The following is a 24,017-nucleotide window of genomic DNA, read 5'->3' as shown; positions in this document are numbered from 1 at the left end:
GGTTTTTTTTTTTTTTTTTTTTTTTGGGGGGGGGTGTGGGGGGTGTTTACCATTACCAACCTTATGAAAACTCCCATAAAATATCTTTCTTATTTCAGGACCTTCAAAAGTCACAGTTTGAAAATCTCCTTTGTAGTCATAGTTAAAGAAAGTCAAAGTTTTACCGCCATCTGTGTGAGCATAAAAATAAGGGTTCTGTGTTAGAGGAAGAAAAAGCCTGATACATTATTTGAAAAGGTCAAGATTGTGTTTAACAAAGACAACCACAGATGTCAGATCAAATATTATTAAAATGCATTCATAAGTGATATACTGGTCTGGAACAAGTTATCTCAGAGAAATGCTCTCTCCTGGTTTGACAGGAAGGATGGGCCCATAGTTGGGAGTCTACGTCACCTATGTCTACCTGATCTTACTTGCCCACTAGTCTCTATAGGACTTGGACAAGAAAAGGACACACAGATCCTCAGTCTAGCTAAATGCCTAATTCCCACTTATTTCAAGGAACAGATCTAAAAAGTTCTAGGAAAGATAGAAAGATAAATACTAATGTATCTCTTAAAATTGGCAGCTATGAAGAACAGCTACCATAGTATCTACATTTCTTCAACAGTAAATATGAAAACCTTCTAAATTATAATCCCTGTTTTACAGTTGTGGAAGTCAAATTAAGTAGAAATGAAAAGAGTCAAGAGTTCATGTCTCCAGCTCCAAGTCTGCTATCCACCAGATTGCATTTACTCTACATATACCATACTGTCAGTACCACTGGCATATATCAAGATAGATTCTATTAGAACCTATATCAAGGTTTTAATTGGCATATATCAAGATAGATTCTATTAGAACCAGATTCAGAGCAGTGCAAATGTTAAAAGCAAAGGATTAGCTCCCTTACATCAATTTGCATCTAGTACAGCTCTTTGGATGTCAGTATTATTGCTCCCAGTTTAGAGCAGCATACTCAAAATTTGATTCTAACTCCAAATTAAACTCAGTTAAATTAAATCTAAAAGGCATACATTAGAGACTATTACCTTCCAGATTCAGGTAGTTGTTCTGGCAGCAGATTAAAACATTGACAACGATAAATCTAGACACGGAATGAATCATTTATACAGTTAAAGAAAAAAATCACTGATAAAATAGAAAATACATACTATCTAAAATAACTCCAACCAGTGGTTCATATTCTTCATTTAAAATCTCCCAAAGAGCAAATGGCTCCTGAGGTGTGTCAGGGAGTATACGAAAGAGAAACGTAATGGTGTAATCAGAAGGGAGACCTTCAGGATGCAAATACCTGTAAGAGAAATAATGTCTTTTATATTGAAACAAATTTTAAATCTGGCAATTTACTCACCAGATATTCACTTAACACACTTTCTATTACTCTGTATATTTCTTTGGAAATCAAGACTGAGAAGCAATATGAATAAGTGTTTTCAAAATCCACCCAACTTAATACCTATCAATAGAGTACTTATGAAGAAAGAAGTTATCTTTCCCCTAGAAATTTACAAAATTGCCCTTAAATGTTTTTACTTTTTTAACATTTGGAGACCAAATCAGAAGTCTGTTTGAAGTAAAGATGAAATTCATTATATTAAAAGCTTTTAAAAAAAATAGTAGCCACTCATGAGACCTTTGCCACTGTCTGGTTTAACAGACAACGAAAATATAAGTTGCTTGGAAGACCCATCTCAGCAGACATGTCCTTCATCATTAAATCACTAATGGATAAAAATTAGGAATGACAGAGACTGTTACAGGTAGCTTTATAAATTATAGGGCATGTAGTTTATACATTTCAAAACCAATATATAAGAAAGTGAAATCAAAACACAACACACATACAGAAATACAGTCTGTTCTTCTAGAATGTTTGCATAAGAGAGAGGAAGTTTATGATATAAAAGAGGTATGTTATTTTATGCTATTTCATAAATTTGTTATTTAGTACTTCAAATTTAACTTTATCTTTCATTGCCAAATCCCAAAGTGGGACATTTGGAAAAATCTCTGAAACAACTGACTGTATTTTAAAAATGTTAATTAGACTGATTCCTTAATATCATAGTAAAGGGATCTGAAAGAAGCCTGAATAAGTTTTTTTCCCTAAATATAATCCATTCCTTATAAAGTGTTTCTGGCACATATAAGATGTATAGACACGAATCATGCTGGAAAACGAGTTAAATGTGATGTATAACCAATATATTCTGCACAGTGGTCTGTGAATGATTAACTGTGATGTTACACTGCACATTTCCCATAGAGAGTGAAGTAACTCAATAGGTGTAAGAACAAAGCCTTACAGTATGCCCATTGTACAAAGCACAAATGAAATAAAGTTTGGTAAGCAAGGAGGAGGAAACATGAGGTTTGGAGATACACTGCTCAGAAAAGAGAAAAACATTAATGACATGCGATGCACAGAGGAGATAACAAAAGCAAGTTATATTATTCAGACATACCTGTAGATCATCAAGAGAAAGTATTCGCTGAGCCACGAAAGGGAGTGAAAGCCTAATGAAGCAGTAAGATTAGGCTGAGGTGGGAGATAGACAAGAGCATATAAATGCAGCAGATTCGATTAGAAAGAAACAGAAAAAGAAGTAAGAAATGTTAATCCCTGAAAATTCCAATCCATCTAGACCCGGAGAAGGAAATTTAAACATGGAGAATGTGAAACAGCTCCAAGAAGTATAGCTCCAACTGGGACACAACAGGATAATCACACAAAAGACCAAGATGACATCTAATATGAACCTTAAAAGCAATTTCCCACTGTTTTTCTTTCTTATTTATCTCAGCTAAAGAATACTTTTTGTTACATCTCCCCATGTTTAATCCAGCAGGGCCATTGCTTTTCTCTGGTGCCACTTAATACAAAGCAGGGGACTGCACTGAGAGGAACCAAACACAACATACACACTGTTCATAGAAGAAATTGAAAGTTTCCATCACTTCATCTCTGAGGAATGACTGTAAAAGTTCAATGGAAGGATTCTTCACTGCCTCCTCTGTATCTCTCCCAGGACACAGTCCTCATGACTGAACTATGTCCTGTCTCCCAGAAAGGTAGTAGACGGTGTTCACACAGACTCGTTTTAGCATAAGGAGATAATCTTCCTTTGTAATCAATGAATAGACATAGACTGAAGTGAAAGTGACTGAGGACAGCTAAAGCATGTTCTCATCCTGACCCCTGTTTCAAAGACATTTTGCATTCTGTCAGACTTCAACCTGCACTCCAGAGGCACCTTTCACAACACACTACGTACTGGAATCTGCCCAGACACATGCCTGCACATAAATGCTAGAAACCTGGCACAAGCCTGAAACTGGATCATGTGGGAAACACAAAATAGCCAGTGGGCTTACCTACTTTTACCACAACTGCTACTTTTGAACTAAACTGACTCAGGGCACCACACACTCTATTTATTAGCATAATGTAGATATACAGTAGCATCTCTGTTCTTTTGACATGAAAATACTGGTCCCTGAAATGAATAATTTCCTGCACTGGAGAATTATCTACATATGTTTAATGAAATATATTCTATTATAATTAATTATGTTTTAATTATTGTATTTGGTTATTTATATGTTAATACATACTTGGTAGGCTGGGATACCAAGGCATCCTTGTGCAGTCTGTAACATGGGTAAACATTAAATGTACCAGGTTCCATTGAAACTCCTTCCACAGCTGAAAACTCCTTTTCGACCAAACCAAACATTTCCATCATTCTAAATCCTGGAAGGCATCAAAATATACATTCAATTAATTTAAATTAATGCCACATTACAGGAACAAAAAAAGGACAAAGCCAGTTGCATCAAAGAGTTTCAAATCACCATCTGTTTAACAGCTGTTAGCATAAAGGGAAATTTATTGCCTAATATTGTGAAAATCAAGTAATGAAAATGTTTCCATAAATCAGGAACAAAAATGAACACAAAAATACTGTACCTGCAAAATTGTTGCCATCTTTAACTACCAAGGGGCAGGCTGGAAAAGAAGGAAAGATATATTTAAGGATACAAGAGATGTCCCACTGGGTCAGACCAATGTTCTACTCAGCCCAGTACTCTATCCCCAACAGTATCAAAAGGAGATGCTGTTTAGGAAGGGCATACAAATCTGGCCGCTTTCTACTCCATTCAGTTGATGCTCCTCAGGATCCACATGGGTTGTAGCAAAAATGTTAAAGGGTACATCCCTGTGTGTTCCACATAATATCCTTTTATAGATCCGTTGTCTATTAATTTGTCTAATCTTTCCATGAACCTGCCTTCATAACCTCTTGTGGCAACAAAATCACTGTCTGCTGTGTAAAAATGTATGTCTTGTACCGAGTTTTAGCCAAGTGCTCCCTGGTTCTCTATTTGTGAGCTTCTCCAGCCTAACTCCAGCTCAAGTTCAATTACTTTAGCTGGCATTCTCGGCACCTTTTCAAATTCCACAATAACTTTCATGAAAAACAGAGAACAGAATTGCATGCAGTCCTTAAGATGTGTGCACCCATTTTAAATAGTTGTAAATCTGGTTTATGTTTTCCTTCTGGCAGGGAAGAAAGTACACTGACATCTTCCAGGAAAAGTGCCCTGGGAAATCAATAAGCCTATATACAGGGTGTCAAATATGGCACCCCAGGATACTTATAATCAGAGATCACTGCTACAATACAAGCATAAGTGACCAATAAATGCTACTGTTGAGTATTGTCAACGTTCAAAGTTCTCTCTACCACTGAAGTTAGATTTTATGGCTAAAACCAAAGTATTGATGGGACACACAAGCAACATATTTGTGTTTGTCAGCTATGATAACTCACAGCCCTATGCACAAGGTCTCCTTACTATCACAAATTATTAACATCCACCATACACTGCCTACTTCCTGGCTTATATATGAGGAAACATATTGAGGGCACACACCTAAAAGCATGTGAATTATTCACCTCTAACCATTAGGTGTTGTTCCAGAATGTTTCCCTTCATTTTCTAAAAGAGTCTGAAGATCACAGATTTCAAAGAGTTTGAGCATATTTTATGCTTTTCCTTAGGCTACAACTCTTCTACTTTCTCTGATAATACATTAATGTTCAGCTGTCCATTAATAAATTAACCATGCAATTTGAGTAATAATGAATATATAGCTATCTTTACTCTTACAGATAGTTAAAGTAGCCTACAAAATAAAATATAATTAGATTTCTATTACTAAATTCTGAACTATTAACTATATAACTATATATATAACTACATAACTATATAACTACATAACTATATATATAAAACTATATAACTATATAACTAACTATAAGTCACAACACCTTCATTGCCTTAATCTTTTATGGAAATAACAGAGTGATAATATATGCATTAAATTACGTTTAAAAGATTAAGAATATCTCTTAATAGAAAAATAATAGTTACAAACCCCCCAGTATTTAGCACTTATTATTTTAAAGGCAAATATATGTAAAAATAGCTAACTTGCTGATGCAGTTTCACAGACAAAAGTGATCAGCTCATCTTCAATCTTTGTAAAGGCATCGAAGTCATCCACAAAGAAGACATGTCTTTCACTGGGCTTGCTGCCAATATTAACTAACTCTGAATAGTCAGCATCAGCTACTCCAATAGCAAAAAAGCTGAAACCTGTAAAACAAAAAAGAACACTCTTGTGAGTCATTCATTTAGAGTGGAAATACAATATGAACACAATTGTATTTGCACTGTCTCCTTTCCTGATTAAATACAATGGTGGAAACTTTATTATTATCCTATAACACAAGACAATTCATGTATATAATCTAAAATAAAGGTAACACATTCTCTGTGAGATACTTCTTTTGGCTACTTATGCTTAATGAGTTAATTAAAGTTAATGTTTAAGTGTTTTCTTGAAGATATATAAGACTACTGAGTAGTTTAAAGTTTTAGCATATGTTTAAATGCTTTTCTAATTTAATGCTATACTGTAATACATAAAAAAAATCCACATATAAAGTATACCATAAATACTAAGCACAGAAACTCATTTTCTGTAGGCCTTTTACAGATTTTGTTCTGTGCCATATATTAATCAGAGTTTTCAAGCCACTGTTGCCTCATGAGTGAACACTGCAATAAATGCATTCTCATTTCATCAGGAACTTAACTGCACTGGTTGAATCTGTTCCATATATTCTGCACAAATATATTTCAAAATTTGAGCCTGACTTCAAAAATTTCAATTAAAAGGAAACGGTATCCTATATGCTCGAGGAGCAGCAAAGTAGACAGCTAAAAGTTTTTCAGCATTTTTCTTTCCATAAAAGATAAAGAAAAAACCTGTCTACATCAGGCTGAATATCATTAATGGACATACTGTTCTTGCATGGCTCAGTCCCAAATTTACTCCAGTCAAACAATATTGTCTTTAATTTCGAATGAGGCCCAGGGGCATTCATCACCTTCTGCAGAGCTTTTAGCATAAAAAACCCTTTGAAAATATATTATAACAATATCTTCATGTCTCATCCAGGATCAGCACCTCCTCATGCCAGTCTTTATCATAGATGCAAGTCAGTACCTGCTCTAACCATTCTGTAGCCTAACCATACAACATACACAAAAGGCAATGGGAGAGAGGAAGTAATTTGTCCAAGGTGACACATCCCAGTCAGCAACTGAACCCCCACCATATGCCATCTCCTCTTGAGGTTGTGGCCAGTTTAATAATTAATAAGGCAACTGCAAGATTTACCTGATAGTTGAAAATTTTTTTGTTCAGCTTAGATATAGACTCCGATTTATTCACAAATATGGGGTTTTCTTGACTGATACTTAAAACAAATGATGCATGCTCCTTATTTTTGTTATGATTTTATTTATAAAGCATCTAGCAATAATACAAGCAGAAAGTCAAGCTCAACGATTGCACTGGGTTTCAGGAATCAGTAATATACGCTGGTAACTTCATAGCTGCTGAAGTCTAAAAGCACAAATGTCATTTCTTCTTAGATCTCCTCACATTAAAAGGATGATAGCTTTTTTCTTCCATCCTTCAGTTTTGTTCCATGAGGCACCTCAGTATCAGACATTTCTACAACTAACTCAGTTCTTATGCTTAGACTCACAACACTGTGTGTCTGCTTAAAGCTCTAAAATTGGTGGTTTAAAAAAGAATTCCTAAAGGAAATCAGTGTAACATGAGAGCAGATCAGAACCAGTAAAAGAACATATGAAAGAATTTTCATAGGACATCTTGTATAGATAACAAATCAGTTCAGTTTGCTGATAATCACAAGACTACACTTCATAGATGACAGTCCAGATTTTCCATATCATGCCCCCTAAATTCTTCATCATGGGAGCAATTTCATTGACTACTACATGATTTTAACACTGCTACCAAATGAAAAATAATAGCATTAATCACACACACCAAAAAAAAAAAATCCATAATCTACCCTAGTCTCTGAGTTTCTCAGCAATTGCTGTCTGTTTTCTTTCAATTTGGAAGTCTTCCTGAAGAAAAAGTTACACTTATCTCATGCCCACACTTACATAGTTATAATTAACAAGAAAAAGGAAACTGTGAATATTTCTTAAAACTGCACATTTTACCATCTAGCTGCATTTCTCTGGAGACTTTGTTCACATCATCCTGTGATCGTCCATCAGTAATCACAACCAAAACCTTTGGAATGCCCTTTCTCATGCCAGCCTCTCCAGTAAACAAAACTTCTCTTGCATGTTTAATGGCTTTGCCTGAAACAGAAAAAAATCGACAACATACTTTCACTGTGACATAAATCCAATATCTATTGGCTTCCCATATCATATGTCATTGATGTATCATTGATCAAAAAATAAACCTCTTGCATCCCAAGTAGTCTGTAGATTACTGCATTCTGTGGTTATTAAAACAGAGATTTATAAAAGTTTAATTTTGACCCTAACCTTTGAAAATTTGATGGCTTCAGCCATCCATCTTTCAGTCCAGAAGGTGAATATCAAGAACATGACATGTGTGAGAAAGGGTATTTTGTGCAAGTTAGAGAGAACAAAATCTTCCCTTACTGGATCGTAGAGCACAGTCCAGGTAATAACTGAAAGTGCCATTGTAGCACTTTCTTGAGTAAATGGAGAATATGTTATTTTGATACTACTGAGATTGGATGCAATGCAACAGCTGCAAGAAACTTCTGTGCAGTCTGAGAATAAAAAAACATATGGTTTCCAACTATAAGAGATTTTTAACCCTTTCAGCAGTCATCTTTAGTTTTGTCACATCAGAGAACTATTTTAAGGGATTAATTAAAATGCAACTACATACAGCTAACAGACATCTTCCCCCAGCCCAGTCTTAAATATCACGGAGGCTTAACCGTCCCTGGGTTATAACCAAACAGACCCTCCTCTCTGCCCACCATTTTCTACATGCTCTGAAAACTCCCTCCCACCTTCTCTCTCCCCCTGCTTTTCCACTTGCCAAGCTGATTTCATGTTACTCCCCATTCCACTTTCCCCAATAGCCAAAGTCATTCACTTCTGCCTAGTTGCCTCTCTCCCTTCTTCCCTGATCCTTGACATCACTGTTGGTCAGAGGGGTAAATACCCAGCAGTAGAGGGTGAAGGGTGTGAACTGCAGATTACGAAGACTTTCTAACTTCAAAGCCCAACCTTTCACCTTCAGTGTGGAGATAACTATGTTCTCACTGATTCTGCACTGATATATTAAACCACTTAGCAAATGGGAAAGAATAACTTTACAGAGAATAGCAGGGAGAAAATCTGGGTCACAATCATGACCTTTCTCACCTGTCTTTGTATTTCCTCCTTTGTAGGCTATTTGCTGAATAGCTTCAAGAAGAGTCTCTTTTGTTTTGTATGCATTCAATTTAAATTCTGTCCTGGGATCATCACTGAACTGAATTATTGCCACCTGTGCACACAGAAGATGTGTTCATTACTAAAGCAGCACACAGTGTATAAGCAAAAAGTAAATGAATCAGTGCATTTATAACAAAGATTTATCTTGTAACTTTGCTTTGTCCTTAAATTGAAGCCAGAATTTTTTTCTCTTTAAAAAGCTTTCACTAAATAAAGTTTAATTTTACTCTTTGCAGCCTTGGCAACCATCTAACACTTTCTGGTTTCTTTTTGCAGCAAACAGGATGAGAAAAGTAATACCCACTTTGGCAAAAGCATTCTCAGTCAAGCCCAAAAGCAAAATCCTAGTCACAGCTGCTCATACATGTACAGTTACTCACACAAAGAACTGCATGGATTTATTCAATCTCAATGAATTAATAGCTGCACATAAGCAACTAAGTTCGGGAGCAACAGTGAAGCAAGTAAAAGAAAGATGAAAGAACATATTCCAAAACATTGCCTCTCCCAAATATGATGCTACATGAGTTCAGACCCTGTATTTCAACATAAACCTCTACAACTCACAAAACATTTATTGACATATGTTAACATATGGACTATATTCTGGGAAAAATAGCCGCATAGCAAAAAACAGTAAAAACTGAACATTCTTCAGGGTTTGGACAAATTAAAAATAATTTTCAATGCTCTCTCAAATTGCATATTATACAGATAACACTTAGAATAGTAATATATTTGTCAATAATCTTTTCTGGAGCAGATTCAAGCATTGCTTTAAACAAATACATAAATAGAACAATCATTGTAAATACTGTATTTTATTTCAAGCACTTTAGATTCTGTAAAGCATATGATTTTAAATAAACCTTTAATTTTCCTTATCAGTGCCATTTTTAGCTTATTTAGAAATAAACACCACAGTGAGTACCAATACCAAAAATATTAACACAACTTAAACTTTATTAGAATGATTTAGAGGAGGCTGAAATGATACTTAGCCTTCATGCTAGCAAAATTCCTATCATGAGTTTCACCATATGGTGTGCATAAAAGAAGATATTGAAAAAAATGCTGTCCTAAAGCAGTTTATATTTTCAAAAGAACTGTGAAATTATGTCAATTACTTTTTGATTCATTTCATTTCTGGTGCTAGTGTAAAATACCCTGTCAAGTCCATATGCCCTCTGCCTCTCTACATGTTGATTACCTGCGTTCCATCAGGACCAATCTTATCCAGAGCTCCAACAGTGCTATAGAGAAAGCTAATTATTTTATTGAAATTGTCATCTCCAATACTCCATGACCCATCCACCAGGAATGCTAGATCAGCTTTGGCTGCTTTGCACACTAAGAAAGAAAAGCAGGTATTTTGGAATTAGAGTAATGCCTCAACTCCTCATGAAATCTCATAAAACACTTTTAAAAATGCACTGTCATGAAAAGCTCTTGTTTAATGTTCATTAATACTGCTTTAGGAAACAGACCTGATGGCACTGACATCAGTGAGGTGTAGAATCAGCTGAGCTCTGCAAGGGGTGAATGGTCTACACTGATGGATTATATCACAGAATATACTTCAAGTCCATAATGGTTCTTTAACATCTGGATAACCATTTCAATTTTTATTTAGGTTGTTAAACAAAGTCACACATGAACTTATACAATCCCAGACTCTTAGCACGACACAGTAAGCAAAATAAGAGAATCTCAACTGTGGAGGTTCCCAGTGGGAAAACTAGTCCATTCAAACAGTTACCCTAAGTTCTGTACTGCCTAATACTCACTGCTTTAACTGGACTATTTACAAGCAACACAGGTTTCCCCCATCTAAACTTATTCCAGCGTGCTCTTATGCAAAATGGCCTGCAGAGCTGTACACCTGCTCACACAAGTTGTTCACTCTTTCAAAGGAGCTGGGAACCTGCCACACTCTGCAAAATTGAAGTCTACTGCTTGGGGTTAAAACCAAACTGTTTCAGAGAAAAGTTATGCTTTTCAACATATTTCATCTTGAAGAAAAATGTTCATCCAAATCCAGAGAATGGCACAGGAAGATATGTACCTGTATTTCTTGTTTTCTGTTGATTACTCCTTAGATTAAAAAACACCCAAACATCTGCTGCTATGCAGTATCACAAGGTGTGGACTTAATTTTCTAAATTAGCAATTATATACACCAGTTTGGTCCACTGACTTCAGGTTGACTGATTTGACCCTCAGTCTTCAGCAATAATGCTTCCCTCATAGAAATATTTATGAGACTGTATAAAACACTATGTGTTCAAATGATAAATAAAAGGAAGTTTTAGAGAGAGAAGAGAGTGAACATTGCCAACACTTTTCTCATTACCTAAAATAGACATATTTTTTAAAATCATGATGCTTTAGAAGTTTAATTACCCTAGGACATCTGCTTTAGTTGCAAAATATGTACGGTTTAGGAGTTCTGGAAAAAGAAAATTTCACACATATTAACACTACTTTCTGCAAATTTCAGCAATACAATAATGATGTCAGATTTTTGGCTCATTAAATTTAAGCCAGCTGCCTTAACAGTATCACTGTAACAAATGTATTTCGAAATCTGATCCCCACAGGTCTACAATAGTGTCAGCAGCATAAAAAACATTGCATCAACACCTTAAAACTATTATTAATCTACACATGCAGCACTTACCCTCTTTTGCAGGAGGAATTGTAGGTGGTGGAGGTGGTGTTGAAGGTGTTGTTGGAGGTTGAGTTGGAAATGGTACTGGAGGATAAAAGGAATGAATATTTAAAAATACTTTAAAGCCCAATATATTTTATCCATATTAAAGACAGCATTTTCTACTCATCTCCACATTTAACATTTGTTATCTCTACAATCAACTAGTTATGCAGTTGGAGAGAAATGTAGACGAACATGTGCATGTAATGTCCTCCTCTACTGACCACCTGAAAAAGAATAGTATTATTACAGAGCAATTGATTGGCTGCATTTCAGTGTGAATGATACAAAGATACAACTGATTTACTACTGGAACTGCTCCTTTTGGGTTTCCCCAGTGTAGTAGACTATGTGACAGCCCTATTCTTGATCTAGTATCCATAATTCATTTTGTAAAAGGTCAGTGTCCTTTTCCTTTTTGACCACAACAAGTCCTTAGTCATAGAAAGTAGGTCTCTACACAGCCTTGAAGGAAGAAGGTATTAGTCCTGCAATCCAAAATACAAAGAGATGGTACAAAAGCAAACTAGTGCCTGCACTCAGACCAGATCACAGCCTGCCCTGATTAAGATTTTCCTGACTCTGGTGGAAGACCCTGACCCAGCTAGAAATGGAGTTCCAACCACAACTCTATAGGGCTGTGGATTTGTTGCATGAAGCAATATCTACTAAGGTTACTATATGGAGTTTCTGAAAACTGTCTCATCCTTGTCCTGAAAATAAGCTTTGCAATGACAACCTCCCAGAAACCTAGCTGAACACATGATCACTGATTGACAGCTTTCCTGAATGCAACAGCTTCATCTAGTGCCTTTCAAATACAGTCTTGGCTGAATTCTCAGAGTTAACATGCACATATGTTGACTTCCACAAGTGCATCTGAGGAAAAGCTTCCACTTTCGTTCAAGGGCATTTTTTCCAATTTTTTTCAATGCAATTAGCATAGGAAGACACAGGTGACAGAATATCATTCCTTCAAGTAAGACTATACTTGTTACTTATATGTTACATTTATAGACAATGGATAGGGTTAGATACGACAACTTCAGAAAGGGCACGTATCTTTGGGAAAGATTAGTGCAAACAGGATTCATAACAAGTCTCATGTTCACATCCAAGTTGACTCCCACTGCAAACGATGTGGGTTTTCCCAACCCCAACAAGAGAAAGCACCAAGACTCAGAAACACCTACAAGAAACTAATGTCCTGGACCTCCATGGCCATCCACAGACTAGGACCAGACTCATTTAGAAAGGGTCATAACTGCATTAAGATGACTTGAAAGACTGCTCTCTAAGCACCAGAGAGGTAAAGGTCACTTTGAAGAGTGTTTTCATCTGAGGTGATACAACAATTTGTCTGCATCACAAACTATCTTTCTCAAATGGACATGTAAACCAAGGTGTGCTCTTCCTTACGTGTCCTAACTCCCTGAACTGCAGAGCACACAAAATGCATTCCTCAAAAAAGCTGGAGAAGATTGGCTTGTTCTTCACTGCTCTGAGAATGAGCCCTGGAAAAGTGAGAAGTGGAGTCATGCACCGGTGCAAGTTTTTCCTACGTGAAACCATGTGTGGGAATGTTCACTTGAAGAGAAAAATTATAAACATTATCTATCCTTAGAGAAGGGTAACAGCATTGTGGTGTGTAGTAATACAGTATGAGAAGAAGGGTATCACTGATATTGAAAGTGGGCTTGAAGAAAAAAAGATAATAAAATATTCACTCTATCCATGCTGTACTTTGTTTTGCAGTATTTTGAATTCATGAGAGGATCCTGCCCTCAAACAGCTGTGCAGGGTCTTTTTTTCCTGTCTTCTGTTATTGAGAATAATATGTTGGTTGGTTGGCTTGTCTTAAAATACATAAGTAGACTGGGTATTAAGGCCTCATTTAACTGTAAATTATTCAGACACTGGTGAATTTTACTAAATAACAAGAGCTGCAGGCTATAAAACTTCCTCTGTTTCTCTGTTTGCTTAATTTTTCTGGATACTTTTCCCCAAAGTCCCAGATTTTCAGAGTATCCCCTAGTGGGACTTTTTATGAAGAAAGATAAAACTATCCTCCCTATTTCATTCTCATTAAGAAGTCCAATACAGTCGGTGAATGTGACTTCACAAGTAAGACACAGCAGTTGTGTAAGAATCCCACACCTCTGTGGTGTTATCATAAAAGCCAGCAAGACGAAAAGCAGGACGAAGAAGAAAAAAAAAAATGTTAGCAAGATATATTGGCTTACATTTCAGGAGTCACAAAGTAGCTGAAAAACTAAAAACTCAATTAAAGGAAACTGCCTAGGAACAGCACATCTGTTGGCAAAGGGCAAAACACAAGAAGCAATCAAGCATTATTGCTGCTGGCTGAACTCTGTTCTATTTTACTCACAGGTTGTCTCCATGATGCTTACAGCAGGGCCTTCTATCTCCTGAAGCTGTGTATGAACACTAATTTTATATTCAGTTCCAGGCATCAGCTCAAAGAAACAATGTCTAGGCGTCCCTCCACCAAGATTTACTTCTCGCTTTTTCCCATCTGGAATTATAACAGAAACCATTAAAACATTCCTTTACTGTTTTACTGAATAATGTAATTTAAGTCTGAAATAAGAAGGGGACATGACAGCAGATGAAGGGCAAGTGGTTGGCATAAATTAATAAACTACATGCTGCCTTATATCTGGAAATTCACCTCTATGCAGAGGTCTCTGTAACATTTAATCCTTCGTATTAAGTAGGAGCTGAGGAATGTGTCAGACATCTGCAGGAAAAAAGATTAATTTCACCCCATGCACTGAAGTTAGTAAAAACAGTCATCAATGGGCTTTGGATCTGGCCCTAAATTATCAGAGTCTAATGAGTAATTGTTGCATTATGTAATTCTATGGCATCCCTTTTCTGTGCTTATGGTCCTCAGAGTATGTAATGTGCTTAGTAATTGCAAGAGAAACTGGATTAGATATTCTATTCCAGCTTTCACTAGTAAACACTTAACAAGTTGGTTAAGGAATAGTATTTAAAGGATTCCAGAATTAATTCTGCTAAATTCTGAACTGGAAAACGTGTTGACAATGGAAAAAGCGCAGGTACTGGAAATAGCATAAAGCATATTTTAATAATAGTAAGAAAACCTTCAGCACAATTTATAATCTGTAGCAGAAAGAAGTGAAATACAAGCAACTGATCTCACATTTTACAGAGTATATACAAGAAATGCCAAACAGTCATTTGCTGCCAAGGAAAAAACACCTGATGCGTATCAGGAGGTGTTATAATAGTATAAAAACAATTGATCACTGCCTGAATGGGACACACACTCAATCTGACAATCAAAACTCTTCATGATAGATGTTAATAAGAAGCGATTGTTCACACTTTAGCTCGTTCTGCTCACATTTAGGCCCTTTTGGCTCAGCTAAAACAAATCTGGCAGTTCTGTATGATGAAAGCAGAATGTTGGCTAGCTCCCAGATGAGAAGGAAATCTGTGCTGTCTTGTGCCAGCCAAGATCTCTGCTTTCTGAACAGTTTGTTTGTATTCCAGGCCTTCAAATAAAGTGTATCACCACCCATTTACCATTCCACAGAAAGGTCGTTATTTTTATGCAACCAAATTAGTATTATTTTTCATGATACCTTTGATAGATCCCATTAAATGTTATTAACTGCCCTTCTCTCAAGTTATCCAAGCTTTTGTCACCATTTAAACGATCACTGATGTCTACTGGGGATAAGAGTAAGTTAGTCTGCACAAATAGTGACTTGTCCATAACTACTTCTGGCTACACCTGAGAATCAGTGAAACGGAAGAGGCTGTAATTCACCTTCTACACAGTCAGTGCTAAAAGCATCAAGATACCATGTGTTGCCACATAAAAATATCTCATGTTTATCCAGATGAGTAACATTACTACAAGCTAAAATTAACAATCAACGGAATAAGAACAGACAAAATTGGAGACTGTTCCAACTCTGTGAACAAGGTCTGGACTCAATCAGAGCCTTCCCTACCCTACCACCTTCCTCTCACATCCATCCTAATCCTACAGAGCTATCGCTGATGACATTTACAATCTTAGGTGTATTCAGTTCATCCTTTATCCATTTTCTGTCCCTCAAACCAGTGAAAAACTCAGGTACTTACCTATATTCTATTGACAGATAAAACTCACTCCCATAGAAAGGACAAGTTATCAACATCTGTTTGATATAAAAGGACAGGGATGCTACTTCTACTCTTGAAACTTTCAGTGTGTACACAACTCTCTTCTGTCCATCATTTACAGTATTTCAGGAGCCAGTCTACATGTTCAATTGCATAAATTTTCTTAACTTACACAATTCAATTCCCTGGGTTAGGCTGCAGCTGCATATTGAATGATTTAGTAACTTACCCACAAGTGATTCTATAACTATCCTGTATGCAGTAGCATGTCTGTGAAGCTGCCACTGAGCACAGAGACTAGTCATGCGGACTTGATAGGAATCCAAATTTGTCACACCCAAGTACACTGAAAATTAAAAACCAGAAAATTAGATTTGTGCCTCTGGTAAGACATACAAGAAAAAATTACAAAATAATTATAGTGAAATACTTGTGCAAATTTGTCGTTAACAAATAATTTCAAAAGCTGCTTTAAAAAAGTCAAGAAACTCCATAACAGGAAGAAAAAAAAAGTGAATCTTTAGACCAAAAGTTTGGAACTTCTTGATTGAACAATTTGATTAAGACTAAATAATAAACACTGCTAAAAATTCAGTTACTACAAGTATAAAAATATCATTATAAGCCAATGTTTCTGTCACAATCTGATTTAAAATTGAGCTTTATGTTGATAAAAACTAAATCATATTATATAGAGAGAGCTAGAAATAAAAGACTAAATAGACTTGCCATTAAGGAGATTTATATCTACTACTAGGCAAATATGTTTCGCCGATAAATAATAATATCTGCTTTATGATCCCTGTCTTGGTAATGTCCAGCAGATTATTTTAAAGCCTGATATAGTCTGATAAAGAGACTTTTATTTCAATAAATCAATTTGCACACAGCTGAGAAAGTCTTCCATGTGAAAATTTATTCAGGAAACTGCACAAAGCCATAGCTATAGCAAAAAAACATCCAGAAGAGATCTGAACAGCATGAAATCTTTCTTACAGGTTTTGGCTATGCCTGTTAGGGCATCACTGAAGCCTGTTGAGTATGAAGCAAATACTTTAACACTGTACTCCGTTCCACTGAAGAGATTTAGAATGAGAATGGTATTAATATCATCCCCTACAAAGGTCTCCAGTGCAGGACCAGGAACTGAAAAAAAATAAATAAGAAAATCATTTGCTCATCCATTGAATTAGCAGGTAGTTAAATCTTAAGACACATCCAAAATTACATGTGCTCCTAAAGTTACTGCTATTTTTCTTCCCTTTTTTTTTTTTACCATACACAAAAACAAAGACACTCTGCTCAGTCCTTGCACAGATAGAAGCCACAACACTTGAGAAATTTAGCAGCAGGATTTATTTGGGCAGGGCTAGACACTGGCATCTGTTAAGACCCTTTTGTTCTGCTTCAGTGACTTACTACTTACTACTCCCTAAATAGGCAGCCAAAATTCTCCTCAGCTTGATGGTGTGCCAGGACCAACAGGGGGGACAGCAGATGCCAGCCAGCGATACAGTCCCTAAGGGGTTCTTATACAACAGCATCATTTAACACTGTACAAAAATGATAATGAAAATAGAAAAGAATAAAACTTTCACAAATCAAAACTGTAAACAACTCCTTTGTCACTTCTCTCAGTTGTTCTGGATATACTTCAGAAACCAGGCAGCAGTCCTTGGACAGTATTTTAGACCCTTAACGGTCACACATTTGTGTTTTACTCTCAATAGAGGACCATATTTTTCTAAAGAAATTTGGAGTTTGGGTGTTTTGTCTAGCTGCAATGTGCAGGTGAGCAAAGAATGCAGCACAGACAAAACAGGCAATGAATAAAATGTGAAGTATTTGTGAAGTGTAGCGTGGGAGTAAAAGTCAAAGAAACTAAAACTTTGTATAGTGAGGGGAGATAAGTTGAAGAGTAGGAGAACATAGAAGAAAGGAACAGGAAGAAAGCAAAGATAGTCTCTGAAACAGTGAGTCATGGTAAAATGACATGAAAGGACAGACTGAAAGAGTTGGGTTTTATCAGCCTTAAGATGGGAAGTCTAAGGAGGAATCTTACTGCTGTGCATACCTACCTAATGTGAGCAGGTAGAGAAGACAGAGATGGAATGTCTTCTGAGGCAAACAGTAAGACGGTAAGAGAAAACAGACAAAATTTGCAACACAGGAAATTTTGATTAGATATTAGGAAAGACAATTTCATGGTGCAGGTAGTCAAAAACCAAAACACATGCTTAGGGAGGTTTTGAAATCTCCATCCTTGGAGATATTACAGACTCAATTGGACAAGGTCCAGCAAAACCTGTTCCAAGTTGGCCCTGTTTTGATAAAGGAGTTCGACCAGACAACCTCCAAATATCCCTTTCAACCTGCATCATTCTGTGACTATGAAACTTTTATATTCAAAACCTGAGACAACCAAGTTTATAGTACTTTCAGGGTTGTAACTGCAACTGTTAGATTCAAGTACAAAATTCAGCAAAAGAGGATGTCAAGATATTGTACAATCAAAAACAAATTACCAAAAAAAAACCCAGTTTAAAAACTCACTGTTGATAGGTTTGTAGACAATTCTGTATCCCATTGTTGGTGATGGCGGGGCATCCCAACTGATACGTAGTCTGTTGTACCATTCATCTGAGACACGTAAATTTCTAGGAGCAGACAGGGGTACTAAAAGGAAACCAAACTGAGCTTTTACAAGTTTATCTCATACAAGTACATGCATAAAACTCAAGGCATGCACATGAAAATAGTGCAATACCCAGTACTCTCAGATTTACAGGTAAATTGTCAGGATGAAAGCCTTTTATCACATTCATCCTTGGCATTACATGAGTGAAATAATGTTGATATATTTAAGAATGTTATACCAAGTTATACCAAGGATTAATTACAAACTTTGTTCAACTAACAATGAATTTTCAAATTAATTCCCAACTTTGTCCTTACATTTATTTAAAAATGTAAGACAATTCAGAGATAATTATCTTTCATTTACATAGTTTCTTTCAAGTGCACTAGTTTTTAATGTATATATCATGATCTTGTGAACACTTAACACTATCAAATGAAATGAAAGGAATGATTTACAAGTGATTTAAGTGTCTGAATGAATAGCATTTCAATTTAGGCACAAATTATGTAAATTAGGAGAATAATTCAATAAAATTATACTATCATGACTAGCTGTGCACAATAAGATGATTTTTTGCCAATATACAGTAGAGAGGAAACTTAAAACTACAGCTGAGTAATCTTCTGGTGCTTGGTCAGAAATGTAGAGATAACACAAACACAGAAAAAGTTCAGCAGCATTTCAAATGACCTTTAGGAAGTAATGATCTCACACAAAAGAAAATCTAACAGTATAATGGTTGGTTTGATACTATCCCAGCAGACATTGTTTACTTTATTTTCTACATTAGTTGGCTGGTCCTTGTTGGGCTATCTATCAAGGGCTTACCAGCTTTATTACTCAACAAGTTTCTGCAAACTCACAGTATTTGAATGTAACATACAATTCATCAATTAGCAGCCACCCATTATTTATAAATAAATTGAGATTAATATAAAAGGTCAAGTCATATAAGTCATGTAAAATAAACCTTCGTTTATACTGAAACACATTACTACAGTCAAGGAAAAAAAGGCCAAAAGTGTAAGCCTTTCTTCATGCATATCCTGGCCAAAGACAAGCAGAAAGTTTGTACTTACGAGTTTTGCCTGGAGCTGAGACACTGACTCCTTCCCCATCAGAATAGATGGGAGTGATAGTAACTTTGTATTCCGTATCAGACAGCAGAGGCTGAAGCAGAAGTGTGTTTTGTCTCCCAGGCACCATTACCTGGATGGTCATAAAACCAGAAACAATCAAGCTTAATGCCTGGGACCAAAACTTTTTTACATCTTACTTGATCTCTGACACCACATTCCACTAGTACTGCTATATAGCTTGCATTTTTAAATATTTTTGATGTTCTATGGTAAAATAAAATAATTAAATTATTCACCCTTTTAACAGATCTACTAATTATACCCGAGTAAAATACAAAGGAGGATATGCCTATGGGATAACACAGTTTTATATTAAACCTGTGAGCTACTACAGCTCCATAAACCACTGGTAGTATGTGAATGTTTACTACTTAAAAAACAAACTGTAGAGGCAAAATAAATCCTCTTGTTGTGTTTATTCTTGACATGAGTATGATTGTCCAAAGCTATGGCCATTAATAAAGGTTGATTGTTATGTTCTTCAGAGACAGAAAATCACCCTTCCCTGGGAGATAGGAAAATGAATTAAAGAGATTGGGAAACATGAACTGAGCAAGCAAGAATGTTTATCCCATCTGCATCTAGACTGGGGACAAGGAAATTAAGGTAGTTATTTAGGAGAGAAAGTAGGAGTACATCCCACAAATAGCAGAGAATCCCAAACTGCCACGAAACATGGAAGATGTGGAGCAGAAGCCCAACAGAAGGAGAGAAGCTGTGAAAATCCCTCCAGGTCGTTTTGGATGCACCAGAACAAATGTTTCAACCTGCTGAACTAAGAACTGCTTCTTTTAATACTTACAAGGTTTCCCATAAGCAGCTACTTCTGAAACTCTTCAATCAATTACTGTATTTTTATCCATAGCCTCAAAAACTAGTATCACAATAGTGGTGCTAGAGGTGCCCAAATAAAGCCTTGCAATCTTTTAACTTGTCAGTAAAATTTTAATCTCAGAGAGTCTCCAAAGCCTGAATGAGAGCTATCTAGCACATGACATGGTAAGAAAGATAAACAACCTATGTTTCCTGCACCTGTGCTCTGAAGTGACATTGTTGTCCAACCTCGTATTTTGGATCCTCCCTGGCCCATGTCCATTGTGTGAATCTATCACCTGAGCCAGCAACTGCACATATTTAGCAAGTTGAAAGACCTATAATCTCTTTAAACTCAAGGGGAAAAGGCAGAAACTGAGCCTAGAAGTGTTTTGTTGTTTCAAAGAAGACTGATGCATGTAATGATGGCAGAGCAAAACTTTCTGAAGACAAGAAAGCTCTCATCAGTTTTAATGCTCCAGGATACGTTCAAACTACTTGTAATTTTAGCAAGTGATACACAGAAGGAAATTAATTTAGCACACCCAGGTGTTGAGACCTGTCAAAAAAGTACTTCATTCATTGATCAAAACTGACCCAAATCTTCTAAATACATGTGCATGAAAGATTCTCATGCTAAACTCTTCCACACATAAAACACAAACCAAGTTTCTGAAGAAAGAACAACTAACTTTGGTTTTTTTAGGAGCGAGGATGCAAGCATTGAGAACTCTCTCTTTTCCACATGTTCTCATCAGAGATCTTCTACAGAACAACATAGTTTTCAGGAGTGAGAAACATTCTCGGTTTTAAGGAAGAAAAATAATGTGATCCTTCCAGTACGTACAGCACACCCAAGAACATACATGCCATTTAGTGCTTGACCCTTCTATAGTGGAAAGTATTCTATTACGTTTTCCAGTCCTTGATTTTCAGTCAATTGCATCAAGGATTAAAAAGCTTATAATATTTCTATGGAAAGGGAGGAGTAACTGAAATTTATATCACTGAAATCAGAGCCAAAAAACTTAAGTGTCCACCGCAGAATTGTCACGTTATAGAATATTCAAGTCCAAATTCCACAAAACCTTTGGGTTCTGCTTAAGAAATGTACTTCACCATATAAACACTCCCCTAAAAATTGAACATCTGTGTCGTTTTATTGACATCTGTGTTGCACCTCTCAGGTGCTTGAAGCCACATGATAAAATACATTCCTTCTGGTTAGAATGTGCTTAATTTTAAGTATAATCTTACATTATTCCTTATTCAGTATTTAAGCACATTATTAATTTCAAAGATGAAACACATGTTATTTGTTTGCTGAATTGTGTCCAAAAATAGTAAGACTTTAGAGTGTACTTAAAATTAAATAATTTGCAGAAGTAGAGTCAAGATACCTACTTAATCTTACAATTTTATAATTTTTAATGAGCTTTTGAGTCGACTCTAATTTCCTTCTGATAGCCAGAATTTTCATACATTTTCTATAGTTTTAATTTCCTTTTAAAATAATGGCTGTTGAATACTAAAACAGAACTACATTTATATCATCCAACTGAATTTGATTAAGCTTCCCAGAACAGAAACAGTAAATCTGGGATGTGAATTTCAGAAACTTTGAGTTATTGTGAGAAGAACAGTACCATTTGTGCCATTATGCTGTGCAAGTTTTCCAATGTATTATATACAATACTATCATATAGTTGAGGTAAATTCATAAAGCATGTTTTCCAGTCCAAAAGGAAAGCACTACATTGAAAGTTCTTTTTCACATTATAGCCAAAAGAAATGGCTAAAAAGCAATTTTCTATCACGGTCTCACAAAAGATGAATGAAATCAAAATGAAAAAAAAAAAAAAAGACTGATTCAAATTTTTCTAGCAAAAAGAACAAAAAGATTATTCAACTAACTCCTTTTAATATTTTTTATTTATATATACTGATATAGGGCTAAAAATGTCAACTGCTAGATATGAAAAAGAATATCCCATGTGTTCAATATAGCTGTTCAATGAACAGAAGTCAGTCACATGACAGACAGAAGGAGATACAGGGAATATTTTTGCATTCTGAACTATATACTAAGAAAATCACCTCGAACTATACAATTTAATCTCTTAAATGTATCTACATAGAACTGGCTCAAAATTTTATAACTTAATTTTTGTGGAAACCAAGCACTGCAACACTAAGATTTTTTCTTTAAAAAAAAAAAAACCCAAAAAACAACAACAACAACAACAAAAACCCACCACTTGGTCTCACAGAACTCTGAAATTATCTCAAAAACTGTGAAATCCTAAAATAATACAGCTAGGGCTTCTTTTTTTTTTTTAATTATTTGCCATACACACAAAAGAGTACATGTAGTACTCTTCATTCTTTCAAATATTTTCCAGAATCTTGATCACCAGAAAGTTGTTTTGTGTAAGACAATTTTAATTTCGATCATCCCACGGTATTAGAAAAATAATATTGTTAGACATTTAAATTAAAATGTGCTGTCATTATTGTGACACGTTCAGGTTAACAAGCAGTTCAAAAACTCTGTACTTTAACTTTAATTACATTGCTTTAGCATAAAATTAGAATTTTAGAGAATGAGCAAAATTGCTGAAGGAAAAAAGAATTACTTAAGATTGTTCTGTACAAGCATTTAAGAGTTGTTAAAACACAATCACAGGATAGAAAAAGGCCTAGAAGTAAAAAAAAAAAAAACAAAAACCACAAAAACAATGAACAAAAAAGATCCCCAAAACTTAAACAAATTTTAAAATACAGAAAAAAGAGGACAAACATCTGTGTGACTGGGCCATGATCTTACATTTGACTGCTTTTGTCTGCAGTGCAACAGGTGCTATATGATTAAAACTTTGAACATTGATCTTTTACTAATTGCAACAGGAGTGCCATAAGGAGAGACCATGCCTTAACAATTATTAAACAAACTTTTCAAGCTGATGAAGCCATTCACAAAACCCATACAGACCATTCTTACCGCTTCCTCAGCACGGTCACCTTTCGCAGTGAGATAGGTCACTCTGAACTGCTGAATGTTGTAATCTGAAATGTCCCATATCACCCTCAGACTTGAGGTTGTTTCATCATCTATAACAAGGTTTCTGATTCCTGTTCGAAAAACTAAAGCCAAAAATATTTAATTAATATTTTCTCAACTCTAATTTTAGATTTAAAATTGTGCTAATTATCACCAAGTAGCTGCAACCTCTACTGAAGTCACGGTGGGTCTGTAGATCCATGAGTGGGAGCAAACCCATATAGTTCAGTCATACTTGGACTCAATAACATAAAAACTTTAACCATTTAATAAAATAATATTATCCTATACTGCCATTAGCATATATTACCCCATCTGCTTTGTTTATATTACTCGTCTTCTGGAGCTTCAGAATAACCAAAGCTCTACTGTAGCGAATGCTACAGAAGAGAAAAAAATCAGGAATCATTGTTCTTTATAAGTCAGTTTTCTAATTCCAGGGAAAACAAACAGAACACTCAAAACTAAAGAGATTTGTGAAGAGTTTCCAAGCTCATATTTATAAAGGAAAAGAGAAAAGAGAGCTGAATTTTCCAAATTAGTTTCTGTATTCCTATATAATATTGCTGGTATGATTCAGAGTCCCTG

At 35.6% G+C, this 24,017-nt stretch overlaps 1 protein-coding gene across 7 annotated transcripts in view; it reads right to left on the bottom strand.

Moving 5' to 3' along the window:
- The window catches only part of COL14A1 (collagen type XIV alpha 1 chain), a 122,437-nt gene that overhangs the window by 42,969 nt on the left and 55,451 nt on the right, over positions 1–24,017 (bottom strand). For 5 of the 7 annotated variants that reach the window (XR_003397740.1, XM_026842177.1, XM_026842181.1 and 2 more), the window contains 15 exons: positions 23,361–23,512; positions 19,496–19,625; positions 18,329–18,451; positions 16,772–16,921; positions 16,005–16,121; positions 14,001–14,147; positions 11,579–11,653; positions 10,109–10,248; positions 8,827–8,950; positions 7,630–7,773; positions 5,512–5,676; positions 3,983–4,021; positions 3,628–3,766; positions 1,161–1,303; positions 61–170 (listed from right to left, as the gene is read on the bottom strand). Coding sequence is in view for 6 of the 7 variants with exons in the window: in XM_026842177.1 (XP_026697978.1) it covers positions 61–170; positions 1,161–1,303; positions 3,628–3,766; positions 3,983–4,021; positions 5,512–5,676; positions 7,630–7,773; positions 8,827–8,950; positions 10,109–10,248; positions 11,579–11,653; positions 14,001–14,147; positions 16,005–16,121; positions 16,772–16,921; positions 18,329–18,451; positions 19,496–19,625; positions 23,361–23,512 (1,898 nt within the window). In the remaining variant the exon portion in view is untranslated. The remainder of the gene's footprint in view (positions 1–60; positions 171–1,160; positions 1,304–3,627; positions 3,767–3,982; positions 4,022–5,511; positions 5,677–7,629; positions 7,774–8,826; positions 8,951–10,108; positions 10,249–11,578; positions 11,654–14,000; positions 14,148–16,004; positions 16,122–16,771; positions 16,922–18,328; positions 18,452–19,495; positions 19,626–23,360; positions 23,513–24,017) is intronic. The other 2 variants (XM_026842178.1, XM_026842182.1) reach the window with 1 other exon arrangement.

Source organism: Athene cunicularia (assembly GCF_003259725.1).
Source record: "Athene cunicularia isolate RWA chromosome 2 unlocalized genomic scaffold, athCun1 chr2_part1, whole genome shotgun sequence".
Classification (NCBI taxonomy): Eukaryota; Metazoa; Chordata; class Aves; order Strigiformes; family Strigidae; genus Athene; species Athene cunicularia.
Note: the sequence above shows the minus strand (reverse complement) of the source record. Positions and strands in the feature narration are given on the sequence as shown.